Below are 15,955 nucleotides of genomic sequence, written 5' to 3'. Positions count from 1 at the left end.
GAAGAGTCCCTCTCTATCATCCTTGCAGCCCCCTTAAGACACTGGAAGCTGCTCTGAGGTCTCCATGCAGCTTCTCTTCTTCAGGCTGAACAGCCCCAACTTCCTCAGCCTGTCTCCATACAGGAGGTGCTCCAATCCCCTGATCATCCTCGTGGCCTCCTCTGGACTTGTTCCAACAGCTCCATGTCCTTCTTATGTTGGGGACACCAGGATAGTGAGAACAAAGCCAATGGGCTTTGCTAACTTCCCAAATCCCCATAATGGCTTCCACTCGACAGTGAAAGAATCCCAGCATTCCCAGTTAAAACACAGTGTAAATCCATGGACCAGGTGTATGCCAGCCCCGGGACAGGTACATGGATCCCTCCTCTACCAGGCAGATCGGTTACCCCATCACACACACGTCAGCAGCAGTTTCCATTGCAAGCCCTTTGATAATGAATGCTTCTGCCTACAGATAAGCAAACTTGTTTCACATACAGAGCAGTTGGATGGAGGAAAAGGTGGCTAGGCAGAATATCTCTATAGCCTGGTGCATGTAGGATGCCTCCACCAACCTTGAATCTAACCTTGGTAGAGCTGGAAACATCAGGTTAATTACAGCAGCATCTCAATGCATTAAAACCTGCCTGGTTTACATGACTTCAGCTGCAGGGCTGGTCTGATCTCTGCTGTATTTTCCCTGTTTGAAAGCTTTTGCATACATATTCTAGGGCAATCAGATCAATTAGAAATAAGGGGGGAAATAACTAATCCCACCCCTTTGCTCACAATCTAAAGCTGTTCAGATACCAGCTGATCGCAGCAGTACCTGTCGACTGCGGTCGACTGGGCTGAATTCACCAGGGGTAGGTGGCATTTATTTACATGATGTTTGTGAACAGAGTGACCCCACTTTCAACAGTTAAATAGATACAACCCCACACATACAAATAAAGAGGGGAAAAAACTAGAGGCAGGCTGTTCCTGTGCTCTAGGACACATTTGCATCTCTTGATGGTCCACAGTGCATCAGGACAAAGCAGCTCAGCTAATTCATGCCCTGAAGCAGGAGTTGAGCAAATGACACGGGCAGTCACAGCAAATAACCCCTCTCAAATCTACCAGCCAGGTCAGGCTCTCCTCACTGCAGCAAGCTTGGTCATGGGGACCAAAGCAAGGCACCTCTGGGTACAGAAGGGTCTGGTGGCCTTCGTCTTCTTCATCAGGGGCTGTAGTGACAGGACAAGGGGTGATGGGCTCAAACTGAAACAGGGGAAGTTCAGGTTGGATCTAAGGCAGAAGCTCTTCCTTGTGAGGGTGCTGAGGTGCTGGCACAGGGTGCCCAGAGAAGCTGTGGCTGCCCCATCCCTGGCAGTGTTCAAGGCCAGGTTGGACACAGGGGCTTGGAGCAAGCTGCTCTGGTGGAAGGTGTGGAGCTGGATGAGCTGTAAGGTCCCTTCCAACCCAAACTATTCTATGATTCTGTGATGCAAGTTGTAGGATCCACTGGGTTTTGCAGGTCCTGCAAATGGGAATTCAGGAGTGGAGGTTATTGTCACCGAGCCTTGCACACTGACACCAATGGGGATGGACTGTGAGGAGGAGCTGGGTTTGGAAGCAAGCTTAAGGCAGAGTAAGGAGTGGAAGGGTCAGTGAACCAAGGTCCTACAGCCTGGCCGAGCTAGAATGGGAACACTTGGAGCTGGGGACCCCTCACACCTTGGTTGTGAGCACATCCAACAGCAGGCAAGCCCAGCATGGCTGCTCTTCAAAGTTTAATGTGGCCTTCATTCAACCTGGCTTCATTTCCTTCCAAAGCAGATTCAGCTGCAGTAATTAAAGCTCTTTTAACTTGCAAAGATCAGGTGGATTCTTCCTGTGCACCCCCTGAGGAGCTCAGGAGCAGCCCAGAGGAGGGTGCTCTGGGGTAGTAACTGGTCCATGCACAGCCAAGGTGCCCAGGGACAGCCAGGGCACGTGGAATCCCATCTCTGCAGGGACTGTCGGGAAGGGGCTGTGTGGTGCCACACAAGGTACAGGACACACGTACAGACTTCTAAGCATTTCATGTCAATACCCAGCAAGGACTAAAGGAACAATATGCACAGAAACACCTACGTCCAGCTTCAAAGAGTTGCTGCCTGCTGTATCAAGGTGACATGGAGGGGTAGGGGACAGCAGCAAGGCAGCCACAGCTGCTGTTCTCTTCTCCTTAAAGTAATGGGGCCTTCTCCCTTGGCGCCCACATGAATTTTACATCAGAAACTGCCTCAGCCTGGGTTAAATTTGTTTCCTCTCTGGCTGAGGTGGAAAGCTCCAGCTTGCAGACCCCTCCAGGCAGAGATGAGGATGCTTCGGGCATACAATCATAGGATCCCAGCCTGGTCTGTGTTGGAAGGGACCTTAAAGCTCACCCAGCTCCAACCCCTGCCACGGCCAGGGACACCTTCCCCTAGAGCAGCTTGCTCCAAGCCCGTGTCCAACCTGGCCTTGAACACTGCCAGGGATGGGGCAGCCACAGCTTCTCTGGGCACCCTGTGCCAGCGCCTCAGCACCCTCCCAGGGAAGAGATCTCAGGGTAACAGAATGGAAATAGACTCCAAGCAACATTGTGCCTTTGGGAAAAGCACAATGCTCACCCATATGCCAGTACCCCATGACCACCAGTGAGGCCACACCATGTCCTGGTTGTACAAGACTAACAGGTTCCCTATCCATCATCACGGAGAGAGTCTGTCCCTCCAGCCTCTGCCTCCAGTGCAAGAGGCAGTGCTGCTCTGCACCTACAAGACTCTGGGTCTGTCTGGGCATGGGAAGCACAAGGGAGAAGAAACACCAAATCCCTCAAGTCAGGATTGCAGCTTGAAGTGCTGGCTTCACTCATAGTAAAGCCAGTTTACACAGTAAGAGTACTGGGAATTAGAAGATGTCCCTGCCCATGGCAATGGATTGGAACTGATGAGCTTTAAGCTCCCTTCCAACACAAACCAGGCTGGGATTCTGTGACTCCTTGTGGGAGACAGGGGGAAAGCTACAGACCAAGGGTAAAACCAGTACCCAGTATATCCAGAAGGAGAGACGGGCTATCCCCATGGAGGTATCACGGGAATGAGCAGTGCAACGGTTGGCACCCACAGGGCCGCGCCACATCCCTGTGCTCACCTTCTTCTCATCCCCCTCCTGCAGGAGCTGGAGGTGGCTCCTCTTCTCGCTGTCCTTGCGCAGGGAGCTGTGCTGGTGCTGCGCCAGCCCCACCGGCGGGGACACGCTGCGGCCCTGCGGGTCCACCCACGTGTAGATGTGGTTGGTGACGTACCCCCCCGGGATGCGGCCCACCGAGTGCACAGACAGGTTCAGCTTCTTGCAGCCCTTCAGCACCTGGAAGGCAACCAAAGAGAGCAGAGAGTCAGTGCCTTTGGAGGGGGCAGTCAGCCTGGCTCAGGACTCCAGGCTGGAGGGGTTGTGCTCTTCCTTGAGGTGCAAAGATTTCAAGCTACTCTGCACCCACCGGCTGAGTGACTGAGCTACGTAAGGAAGACAACACAAGAAGGATGTGGAGCTGCTGGAGCGAGGCCATGAGGGAATGAGCACCTCCAGCATGGAGCCAGGCTGAGAACACTGGGGCTGTTCAGCCTGGAGAAGAGAAGCTGCATGGAGACCTCAGAGCAGCTTCCAGTGTGTGAAGAGCACTGCAAGGATGCTGGAGAGGGACTCTTCATCAGGGACTGCAGTGACAGGACAAGGGGTGATGGGTTCAAAGCGAAACAGGGAAGCTCAGGCTAGACCTAAGGAAGAAGCTGTTCCCTGTGAAGGTGCAGAGGCGCTGCCACTGCTGATTCCCCCTCAACCCAAGCTCTGCCACTGGAAGAGATCCTGATGCTTTAGGGAAATCCAGCCTCTCTTGCCATTCCATTACCAGCTGCCTTCCCCAGCACAAGCAATAAGGACAATAGCTATTAAGTACACATATCTATTTAAAGCAGCATGCACAGAGATGATGCTGGGCCCAGATAAGGTGATCTGCAATTGCTCCTCCAACCTCCACTGTGAGGAGCTGCCACAGGCACTATAGTAAAGTTAAATTGAACAGGTAAGAGCTCTACCTGGGGACAAGAGTAAGTGCTCCAAGGCCTCTGGAACGTTAACACTCTGGATCTGCTCCCAGGCAGTGATTTGGGGTTATTTTCCCACATATATATGTCCTTTTGATGAACCGATCCCACAGGGTCTCCTCTCCCCACTGAGCAGAGAAGCTGCTGAGCAAAGCTCGTGAGCAGGAAAAACAAATCCCAGCAGCTCTTTGGTGAAGAGTAACACCATCAGGCATAGCGGGCTGGCTGGATCCCAGCTCTGCCCTGGCACCACTCCCTGCCAGAGCCAGTGGGAATCCAGCTCGCCAATTCCCAGTTCAGCATCTCCATCACAGACAGGAATCCGGCTGCAGGTTTGTCACATGCTCCCAAGGTCACCACGTGCCTGGAGAGCTTAAACAAGGTTTGTGAAACCAACAGCTCCATCAGAGCAAGCACAGAGCACTCCAGCATCCTGAGCTGCTCACTAAGGCCAGGCCTCGTCCCCTCGGTCCCTCAAACATCACAGACCAGGAATCCCTTCTCACAGAGGTGCGCAGCACATTCAGGCTTGATGGTGTCATTCCAAGTCTCGCTGGGATGATGGAGCTGTATCTGAGCCCGTTGTCCACCCTAGGGTAACATAGGGCAGGGACCCATCCGTGCTTCAAGGCACAGCCGGGATTGCTTGACCCAAAGCTCCACCATAGCAGCCTTCCAGTATCTGAAGGGGGGCTGTAAGGATGCTGGGGAGGGACTCTTCATTAGGGACTGCAGTGATAGGACAAGGGGTAACGGGTTAAAACTTTAACAGGGGAAGTTTAGATTGGATATAAGGGAGAAGTTCTTTAAGGGTGGTGAGGCACTGGAATGGGTTGCCCAGGGAGGTTGTGAATGCTCCATCCCTGGCAGTGCTCCAGGCCAGGTTGGACAGAGCCTTGGGTGATATGGTTTAGTGTGAGGTGTCCCTGCCCATGGCGGGGGGGGGGGGTGTGTGTTGGAACTGGATGATCTTAAGGTCCTTTCCAACCCTAACTATCCTATGACTCTATGAGCTGCCCCACAGACAGGCCCAGGATGATCTGAGCTCCACAGCAATGAGTTGGGATCAGGGAGGCTTCTCACCCTCAAGCTACCAGTGCAAGGGTGACCCCTATGAGATGTGGCTCAGCTTCCCCCTGAAACATCCTCCATTCATTCAAACTACAGCCATCTCCATCGAGACCTGTTTTAAGCCTGGATAATGGCATTTCCTTCCGTAAGTACCAAGACAGGAAACAGCAGTGACAGTCCCACGAACAGTATCATCTCTGAATGGGGCTGCAGCTCCCCATCAAGCACAGGCACGTCATGAGGATACCCAGTGATTTGTCCAACTGTACACGGTTACAGTCCTCCTCCTGCCACAGAAACACCATGGCATCCTGACACCTGTGCTCCCACCCTTTTCCCCTCCCTTTGCACTGATCCCAGGCATTCTTCACCTGGACATGTTCATAGACTCCCTCAGCCAGCTGCTGACCATCACTGTCATTTAAGGAAGGAACAAAGGAAAACCTCAAGAGCTAAGGGTGGGCCCCTCCACTAGCTCTCTTTTCCCTCCACGTTCACCGCCACAACATTCCCTCATGGATCTGTTCGGGACTGATGCAGGAATCCTGTTCCTCCCTTCCACAGAGGATCCATCCTGGAAGGGCACTGGGGACCAAAGAGAAGCCTCTGGGGTTTCAACCCTACCAGGCACAGGAGAGGTGATGAGCGCAGGCAGGGCTCCACGCTGGACACCAGGAGGCTGATGAAGGTTGGCTCCATCCTGCCTCAGCACATTCCCATGGTTGATGGCTATTGAAGAGCTAGGGCAGGAAGGTAATGGAACCCCACCACAGGCCTTCCCTACACTTAGGAGCCCTTCAGGACACAGCTCTGATGCCTTCCCAGCCACATGCACCTTTTGGATGATCACAGGTAGGGGAGGACAGTGACACCCACAAAGGACTTACTGCTGTGGGGCAGAGTGGGGCCATCCATACAGATGGCAACTGATAGAACACCAGCCTGGTTTGTGTTGGAAGGGACCTTAAAGCTCCTCCAGTTCTAAGCTGCTGTGTTCTGCTCCAAATTCAGATAGAATTTGGCTTTCCCCATCAATAACGCATCTGAAGGCTGTTATGAAAGGTTTAATGCTGGCCCCACAGCGTGCAAGCTGAAGGGAAGAATTCAGTTGAATATGAGCATCGGTGCCAAAGCATTTAGCAGGGAAACAGCTACCAACTGCCTAGAAATGTTATTAGAAGCAGCAAGTGTCAGAGAGAAGGGCATGTTGGTTCCATGAGGCCACCCATCCCCTCACAACACTCTATGGAATTAGCTAGCAAGAACTTTGGGAATGAAGTAGATTGCTTCAAGTAGTCAAAAAAGCAAACACACATCTCATGTACCCACCCCACCAAACCAACACGACACAGCTTGCTCCTTCCTAACACGAACCTGGCAGCAGCCACTCTTCCCAAACCCACCGGTGTGAAGCCATTCCTGCCCAGCATGGCCTGCATTATTGAAGGCTTAACCCTCCCACCTTCATAATGCTCCCCTTGTTCCTGCCACTTTGAGGGTGCCAAAGGGTTGAACGCTGTGTAAAAGCATCTTCCGGGCCTTCCAAAATACACCCAGTAGGAACACTGATGTCAGAAATCAATGGCACTTAATCCCCGCTATTCCTTTGGCAGCCTGAATTAAATGTGCCTCTGGTAGGGATGCAGCCCACTCATTTACCTTCGGTGCTAATGAAACGAGCAATCTATTCCAATTCGTGCCCTTAGTGGGTAGAGCACAGTTTGATGCAAGAAGCATTAACTCTGAGCCATCCTCCCCCTCGCTACAGACTCAAGCTGCTCTCTTCCGGCAGTAAGAGCCTCGCCAGAGCTCTTTGGCTTCTTGGGCTGCTCGGATAATGGGCATCCAAGCACTCACTCCATTTGCAAGCCGCAAAGGTCAGTGTGGAGGTTATCAATCACCGCGCACCACTCAACCCTGCACCAAGTGCCCACAGGGTGATGCTTTACAGAGTCCAAAACCAAAAGCTGCAAGGGGAAAGAACTGCAGAGATGCCACAGGAGGGAGGCAGAGGGAGCTTTTGCAGCACGCTCCAGCACCATGGAGATGCAGAAGTTTAACTGCTCTTTCCTGCGCTATCACAGAATCCCAGCCTGGTTTGTGCTGGAAGGGACCTTAAAGCTCCTCCAGCTCCAACCCCTGCCACGGGCAGGGACACCTTCCACTAGAGCAGCTTGCTCCAAGCCCCTGTGTCCAACCTGGCCTTGAACACTGCCAGGGATGGGGCAGCCACAGCTTCTCTGGGCACCCTGGGCCAGCGCCTCAGCACCCTCCCAGGGAAGAGCTTCTGCCTAAGAGCTCATCTCAGTCTCCCCTCGGGCAGGTTAAAGCCATTCCCCTTGGCCTGTCCCTACAGGCCCTTGTCCAAAGCCCCTCTCCAGGTCTCTTGTAGCCCCTTTAGGCACCAGCAGACTTCTACTGGACCCAGGCAGTTCTAAGCTGGTGGGCTTCGCTACACCAAGCAAACCCATATGAGTGCCCACGGGAATGATGCCCGTGTCTGCTACAGACAGTGGGGGCTGCAGGGGCAGGACTGAGACCTTCTACAGGGAGGTGGATTGGACAACACGAGCTGAACGGTTCCTCTGCCGGCAGGAAGGATGGAGCAGAAGACAGCAGGCAGCAGCACTACCTGCCCCCAAAGGGATCCTCTGCACGCAGGACACATCCAAGGCTGTTACAGCTCCCACTACACACCTTGGTTAAGGCCAAGTTTGCCAAGTGCTGTACAGGTGCATAGGGAGAGCTTGTCCCCAGCCCATGATCAGTCTGCTGCAGTGAATAAGATGCTCTGGATCAAGCGTATCCCCATCATCCTGCCTGACAACGAGCAGGGAACTGCTGCTGTGCAGAGGAACCAGGAGACTGGTCTGCCCTGACGCCTGCAAACAGCTCATCCCTGCATGGGGAGGACAGAGACAAGTGGAACAAGACAAAGGTGACACAGAGGCAGGTGGAGAGACATCAGTAACAGGAGGGATAACGGGAAGCGAAGACACTCCAGATGGGATGCTGGGTGACAGGAACCAGAGAGGGAAGCGGTTGTGACACAGCACAGGGGATGGAGGGTGCGAGATGTCCTCCTTGTCAGGAGGACTAATGGGAATTGCAGGAGGCACAGTCCAACCTCTCCCCCTCTCCCAAGGCAAAGGTGGCAGCAGTTTGGCTTTCAAGTAGTGGCACTTATGCAAATGAATGCAAATTGATGCATAATTACGGTGATTGCACATATTTAGCCCCAAGGCATCGGGAAGCCAGTGTCCCTTTTACCTGGAAAGGTTAAATGAAATCTTAGCTCAAAGGCTGCCTCCCTCTAATTGCTGACATTCCTCATTCCCACCTCAAGACAAGAGCTCTGTAACCTCCCACCCCTCCCAAAGCTGGTCACTGCCCAGAATATCCACAAGCAAGCCCAGAACAACCTTAAACAGAGCAGGAAAGCATCCCGTTATTACCAGCTTGGAAAGCTGTTTAGGTGCTTTCAGAGGGGTGGTAGTGCCTGAATGGAATCCCGACCAAAGCATTGCCCCTGCTTCCTCTGTCACCTTCTCTTTCCACTCCACAACAAACCATGCTGAAAAACATCGTAAGGAGCACCAACAAACCAACCCATAATAAAGAACTATGGGATGGTTCGTTATTTGGTGGAAAAACTAACTTGGAAAGAATCAGTGGGGGGAAAGGAGCAAGACATTTGACCAAGCACCAAGGATACAGGGCTTGGAACAAGCTGCTCTAGTGGAAGGTGTCCCTGCCCATGGCAGGAGGTTGGAAGTGGATGAGCTTTGAGGTCCCTTCCAACCAAAACCATTCCATCATCCTGTGATACCCAGGCCCTGCCAGCACATCCCACCCTCAGAGGCTCAGCTGCAGCTCCTGAACAAGGAGCCAGCAAGAGCAGCACTCCTCCAAGCTGCCCAGGTCCCTGTTTCACCTCTATTTACTGAGCGCTTGGTGGTCCACGACAGGGAGCATTCACAGAGCACCCAGTCAAAGGAAACACAGCCAGATCCTTTTAGCAGATGTGCTGTCAGCTCGGGCGAGGGGATCTGGAGCTCAATGATTTTCCAAGCAGACGTGGCATTGAGGAAGCTGTCAACAAAATCCATCGTCCTCCCCAAGGGCAGAGGAACTGAGTAAGAGATGCTTTGATTCCGCTGCACAAGAACACTTCTGTTTTCTTCTAACAGACACTGGAAGGAAAAGAGGGTTTTGTCCTTTGCATTATCTTATCAATTGCTCTGCTGAGGCAGAACTATTTATCTACAAGGAGCCCACTAAATAACATTAACACTACAAGAACTCAAGGATGCCCTAACATGAAGAAGCCAATATCAATGCCAAGAGCTATCATCCCTGCGTTATGAGCAGAGGAGAGATTAAGGACCTCATTCTCATCTTTCGCATCAGTATAATGTCATTTGATTTCATTAGGGCTGATTGTGATTTGCTGGTGTAATGAAGGGAAACAGATGACTGAGTAACTTGCCCACTGAGGGAAATGAGTGGCAGAGCAGCAAATACAGCCTGCTCCCAACTCCAGTGCTAAACCTGCCTTCCCACAGATGCTCTCTGTAGGTACAAGTTCCCTCCACTATAAGCTACACGTGGCATTAACTTGATCACCTCAGATTAGCTCACAGTGAGGATGCAGCATCACTTCCCAGCCCTGCTGTGGGGCACCCGACATGCAGGTGAGGTCCAGCCTGCTCCACTGCGTGTCATCAGATCTGCCTCTGTAACCACGAGCATCACTTGTCCCATCTACACTGTCACTGCTGTGTGCCCTTCCCTTCAAGGAGCATTCAAACCAATTTAAAATGCAGATGTCTCCAGGTTCCAGAGTGACCTTTTTCCTTCCCCCTTTTTCTCCCTATGAGAACTTGGTGACTTCACACTTCCCACTCTATCCCTTTGAGCTCAGCTGGCTACAGAACTGAAAATGGGAACTGTCTGCAGGACAGAAAGGCAGAGCATCGTGCATGGCATTGCACAGCACCTGCATCCGAAGCTGCAGGGCCTTTTTTGTGGGCAGGTTTTGGGGGGTTTTGTGTTTCTAGCAGACCCAGAGACCAAGGAGTAGATTACCACTGTATCTACTGAGGGAGATGCTGGTCACATCCTTGTTTTCCATGCTCCAGCCACCTGAGATCCCTTGGAAAGGGGACAGGTTTTTAGCCTCTGGATCAGTGATTTCTAAATATATAGACACAAGCAAGCAGGCATTTAAAGGAACAAGCCTGGTACCCTTACAGAATCCAGGGACTGATGCATTGCTTCCACTCCTCCTTTATCCCATGACTGTGTGTGATGTTCCACAATTCCAAGTACTTGGAAGGGTTAAAACCCAACCAAACCAAGCTGCATTCATTCCTACAGGCTGTTCCAATGCCTGCACAGAGCAGTGGTGATTACTGACTACAGAAAAGCAGTCATCTCAGATGATGACAATCAATTTATTGGGCATCACACGAAATAATGAAATGAGATTTGCCTTCTTTAAGCTGTCCGGAAAGTAAAAGCACTCTAAATACACCTCCAAGGCTCAAGGCTGCACATCTCTTTTGTCATTTCTCACTGGTCTTTTAGCAGTACCACAAGCAGCTGGAGCTCTTTCAACAGCATATGGAATATCACCTCCCTGGAAGAGATCACCTTGTTTGCCACCATCAAAGTCCACATGAATAAAAGATAATAAAAACCCAATTTTAATCTCCTTTTCATTATTTTTCAATGCCAACTTCGAGCAGGAGAGGGCAAGGCTAGTTTGGAAGGGGTGAAACCCTCTGAGCAAGGACCTTAAAGCTCATCCAGCTCCAACCCCTGCCACAGGCAGGGGCACCTTCCTCTAGAGCAGCTTGCTCCAAGCCCCATCCAACTTCATCGCAAGCTTCCCCCCGGCCCCGCCATGCACAAACCCTGCAGCTTCTCTCCAAAGCCACTCTGAAGAGCCCCACGGGGTGGGCTCAACCCCCCTCATGTCCTTCAGAATCAACCCACTTCACCAAGCTACCGCAGATGAACAGCAAGATGAAAAGAACCATGCTCAATGCCCAATGCACACAAATGAGTCTACTTGAGGGGATTTTGATCAAGCTCATCCAGATCTGCCCTGCTGGAGCACAGAAAGACACAGCAGGGCAAATGATGGAGTCAGTGCAGCTCTTTTGAGGCTGGTGCTGCTCATGAAGCCAAATCCTCAAGCAGGAATGATCCATCCATCATGATACTTTTAACACTTTCTCTTCTCCCCTTCCGCCCGAAATGATGTAAAGGACATAAAACCCTACTGCAAAGCAACAAAAGTCGGGGGAAAGGGAGTGTGAGCTTAATGCAAACCCCACAGCAGAGGACAAATACCTCCCTGGGTAGTGTTCTGATGGTCTAAACACACAAACACCTTGATTTTAACTACTTTTACAGCTTATCAAGTCAAACTTTCAGCACAACTGCTGCAGTATCAACCCTGTGCTACGTAGAAAGGCTGCCAAAAGCCAAGCAAGCTCTAAAAATATATGACAGCCAATACAAACTTCTCCACTTACCCCATAATTCAAATTAGAGTGATCTATTACTGAAGTGCACTCTCGAATGCTGGAATGATAGAGCTATAATTGTAATGGAGTCATTTCATTTTGATTTGGATGAAACAGCGAGCACGAAGCAGGCAAGGCATAAAACTGCACTGCTCACATAAAGGTTAAGAAGCTGGTCATTAAGTGAATGGGTTTGGAGTGCTTAGGTAATCTTCTTATTTAAGGCAGAATTCCACTTTTTAACTTATTTACACTAAAGCATCCACGAGCCCCACTGCAGAGGTGACAAAGCACACATCAGCTGTTGGCTGGGATGGGATGCAGCTCCCGACCTGCATCTTTGTACAGTGTTGTGGCCGTTGCCGTCTCGTGCCAGGATTCCACCTTTGGTACATCACAGCTCCGAGCAATGCCTGAAGAGATAGAAATTGCTCCTGCTCCACAGTTAGTGCCTCTCTCCTCCTTGAGGGCAGTGCTGGGGTACTGCTGCATGGCCAGGCATGAGAAGGCAGGAAGTGAGCTACCACGACTTGTACAATGAACGCAATACCTAGTGTGAATGCTCTTAGATCACACAAACAAGCCAAGACGATGCATTCATTCATGCTGCATCTGCAGAGCTGCCTCATGCCTGCAGCTGAGCACCCTGACAGGCACAAAGTTGATCTCCAGTTCAGCAAGTTTGTGGTGCTCACAACAGTGCGACGCAGCCAGGAGCAGCCTAAGCCAAAGCCTTCCCCATCTACTGCAGTTGCCCTGAAGAGCAAGCTCTGACAACTCCTCCACAACAGCACGTTCTGCATATTATGAATAACAATGCTGCCCTGGACAGACAGCTTCTTGCTGCAGGACAGGCAAGATGGAAGTGCAGCACAGGAACATGCTCCTGCTCAGACAGATGGAGAGCCAGAGCATCCTCCACACACAGAAATGGGAGCTGCGCCTTAATCAGACAGCTTCTGACCAAGGGAGAATGCACATCTCCCCATCTAAAGCAAGCAGACAGCACTTAGGAGCTATGCAGCCACGGTTTTATATTAAGAAAGCCTCTGCTCACCTTTTTTTTCCCCTCATTTGAACCGAAATACAGAGTACATGGAAATTCCAGGGCCAAACCCAGCTGCTTTCATCCTGTTTCTCTCTCCATCGATCCACTACAGAGCAGACCAACAGAAGTCAGTGAGGGTGTCAGGACATGGTGGAGCTTGTCCCGCTCGAGGAGACCAGACCACAGCCAGAGGCCTTTGTGGAGCTGTTAACACACTGAGCCTGAGCTCCCAGGTTCAAAGGGGACGCAGAGAACCTGGGGTCAAGCTGCCCTGCGCATCACGACCTCTCCTCCCTGCAGCTCTGACACCCTGCAGGATGTCCAGATCATTAGGCTGAGGTATTTGGTTCTTAACCCCAGGGAAATCTTTCAAAGACTGCCCTTTAGCATCACTGAATGCAATCCACTCCTCAGTGCAGCACACAAGGACGCTGGCTTTATTCTAAACCCTAGGGAGGAATTATCAGAACTGCCCTGTAAATCACTGCGACTCTTCCCAAGGAAAGTGTTTCTCCCACCACTACGTGGGTCATAAACCCTTCCCGTAGGTAACAAGAGTGCAGGAGCTCTCCAAGATGCCAGCATAACTGGGTGAGTGACAGAGCTGTCATTTAAACAAGTTCTGCTCACAAGCAGACCATTTCCAAGCTTCTCTTTCCTTCTTTCCTGCAATGTCACAGAGCAAACCCTTGGCAACCCACATCCTAAAGGAACGATTTCTGTGCAGGAAGCCCTTAGTTTCACTCAGTATTAATAGTGTCTAAAAGACATCATGTATATTGTAATAGAGAACAAACGAAGTGATGTGAATTACCCAGCAGACTGGGATGAATTAGAGATGAAGTCATTTAACAGACCAGAGCACTCCTGACACCTCATTTTTACCCATCCCAACACCACAGCCAAAATACAGCAGTTTGGGGTGTTTTTCTTTTTTTTTGCAATCTTCAGGACACAGAATTGCAGACAAACTTCCAAAAGCTCTCACACTGCTCTTGCGTTAGCATTAGGAAGGAAAAACCCAAAGGAATTCCTACAAATCGGGCCAGGTTGGACCAGGGGCTTGGAGCAAACTGCTCTAGTGGAAGGTGTACCTGCCCATGGCAGGGGGTTGGAACTGGAGGAGCTTTAAGGTCCTTTCCAACCCAAACCACGCTGGGATTCTATGAAATCCTTTCTCTGGTCCCAGGATTAGCAGAGACTCGCTTCCAGCCTGGAAGACATGCCCTTGCCTGTGGTGCAGGTTTAAAGCCAGGGCAGGGACCACACAAGCTGGCTATGAAGATGCTGATCAAAGCCGTGCAAGATGAATGCGCTGTCAGAGGAATGCACCACACAAAGCAGGCTGCAAACAGCAGTGCTTTAGCTTATTAGGGGAAAATTAAAGCACAAACAGCTGGAAAACTCTGCTCAGCCCAGACCCTGGCCCACCACGCACTGCCTTACAAACTGCTGCCCTACAAGTTGATTCTTCAGCTTAACAGGTTTGTGCCTGGTGCTGCTGTGCCATGCGAATGCCCTGAGCTGAGCGCACCAGGCACAAGATGACCTCTGGGAATGGGAGAATGGGATGGGTCACTCGGACATGAACTTTGGCTCAAAACACTGAGTTCCAGGGGAAAATCCCACAGTTAACAGCGCTCCCACACCTAGCCTCACAGGAAAGCTTTCATCCATAGCACCCTGATGCAATGTAAGCAACAGGGACACAGGGAAACGCTGCGCAGTGGGAAGAGCACCTCGGTTGTGTAACTGTTCTCTCTCTCCCCGATAGAATTGGAAGGGGATCTAGGATCTGCTCCTGCTTCGGGCACTGTGCGGTCCTGTGGAGATTGCCCCGCTCCTCCTTGCCTCAGTTTGCCCACCTTTTGGAGCAGAAAACACGGTCTAGCAGCCCCAGCACCCGCCTTAGGACCTGGAACACACCGGTTGCCAACTTCCACAAGCCTCCCGGACTGAACGGAAAACGCAAGCAGCACCGCTGCGTTCCAGAGATGCTGTGACAGAGGAGAACCTCTTGGCTCGGAGAGGACGAGCTGCAGACGGTGCCCGGCCGGCCCCGGCAGCGAGTTACCGCCCGCACACACCGGTACCTCCACCGGCCGGGCTCGCCGCGCTGCTGCTGCCCCGTTCCCCGGCGGGACGGGCCCGATCCCTCCGGCACGATGCGAACCGGGCACCGCAAGTTCCACCGCCGCGTCCCGGAGAGCAGAGCCGGGATGGGACGGGGCGGGAGAGCGGGCACCGAGGCCGGATGGGGCGAAGCTGGACGGGGCGCCCGGCAGGGAGCAGAGCGGGACGGGGCTCACCGCGGGGGTGAAGCGGACACGGCCGCCAGAGCCCATCCCGGAGCCGGCTTACCTTGACCGCCTCGGCGTGGGTCACCCTGTCCAGGGACCTGCCGTTGACACCCAGGATCTGGTCACCGACTCGCAGTCCCTCCCGCTCGGCCAAGGAGCCCGGTTCCACCAGGGACACGTAGATCCCTACGCCGTGCTCGGCTCCGCCGCGGATGCTGAAGCCCAGACCCTCGTGGGCTTTGCTCCGCCGCAGGGTGACCTGGCGCAGCTCGCCGGGGACCACCGGCGGCGACGGGACGAGGGGCGGCAGGTAGGGCCCCTCGGCCGTGTACTGGTCGAAGAGGAGCTGGTCGGAGCGCGGCAGGACGAGCCGGAGCAGCGGCAGGAGCTGCCGGCGGCGGGGCCCGTCGAGGAGGGCTCGGAGGGAGCGCACCAGGTCGCAGACGTTGCGGCGGCCGTGGTAGGCATTGAGGCAGAGGATGAAGCGCTCCCGCTCCGCTTCGCTCAGCAGCGCCGTCAGCGCCTGGTGCAGCCGCCGCACGTTGGTCGAGAGCGGGCGAGGCGCCGGCCCCGCCGCCGAGCCCAGGGAGCCCGAGGAGGAGGAGGAAGAGTGCACGGAGACACCGTCCAGCTCCGCGCTCATGGCGGCGGGACCCGAGCAGACTCGAACGGGATCAGCCCCGAACCGAGAGGACCCGAGCAGACCCGAACGGGATCGGCCCCGAACCGAGAGGACCCGACTGGGACCCGAGCAGCGCCGAACGCGCTCCTCCACCTGCCCGCGCGCTGCCCGGCGCCTCGCGGCGGCTCCCCAGGAAGTGACGTCCCCGCCGTTGCCAGGAGACGGGTTATACAGAGCGGCCCCGGGACCGCACCCCCCCCAGGCCCCGCCCCTCATTAGCGCTC

The 15,955-nt window shown here is 53.1% G+C and overlaps 1 protein-coding gene across 4 annotated transcripts in view; it reads right to left on the bottom strand.

Moving 5' to 3' along the window:
* The window catches only part of WHRN (whirlin), a 38,758-nt gene extending 23,016 nt beyond the window's left edge, over window positions 1-15,742 (bottom strand). For all 4 annotated transcript variants that reach the window (XM_062640236.1, XM_062640237.1, XM_062640238.1 and 1 more), the window contains exons 1-2: window positions 15,111-15,742; window positions 3,145-3,360 (exon numbers count right to left, since the gene is read on the bottom strand). In XM_062640236.1, coding sequence (XP_062496220.1) covers window positions 3,145-3,360; window positions 15,111-15,692 — 798 coding nt within the window. In that variant the 5' untranslated portion in view covers window positions 15,693-15,742. The remainder of the gene's footprint in view (window positions 1-3,144; window positions 3,361-15,110) is intronic.
* Between the last annotated feature and the right edge of the window lie 213 nt (window positions 15,743-15,955).

This window comes from Pezoporus occidentalis, unplaced genomic scaffold (assembly GCF_034315485.1).
Source record: "Pezoporus occidentalis ecotype Australia unplaced genomic scaffold, CSIRO_AGI_Poc_V1 ctg64, whole genome shotgun sequence".
Lineage (NCBI taxonomy): Eukaryota > Metazoa > Chordata > Aves > Psittaciformes > Psittacidae > Pezoporus > Pezoporus occidentalis.
This window is presented reverse-complemented; position numbering and strand designations above follow the sequence as displayed.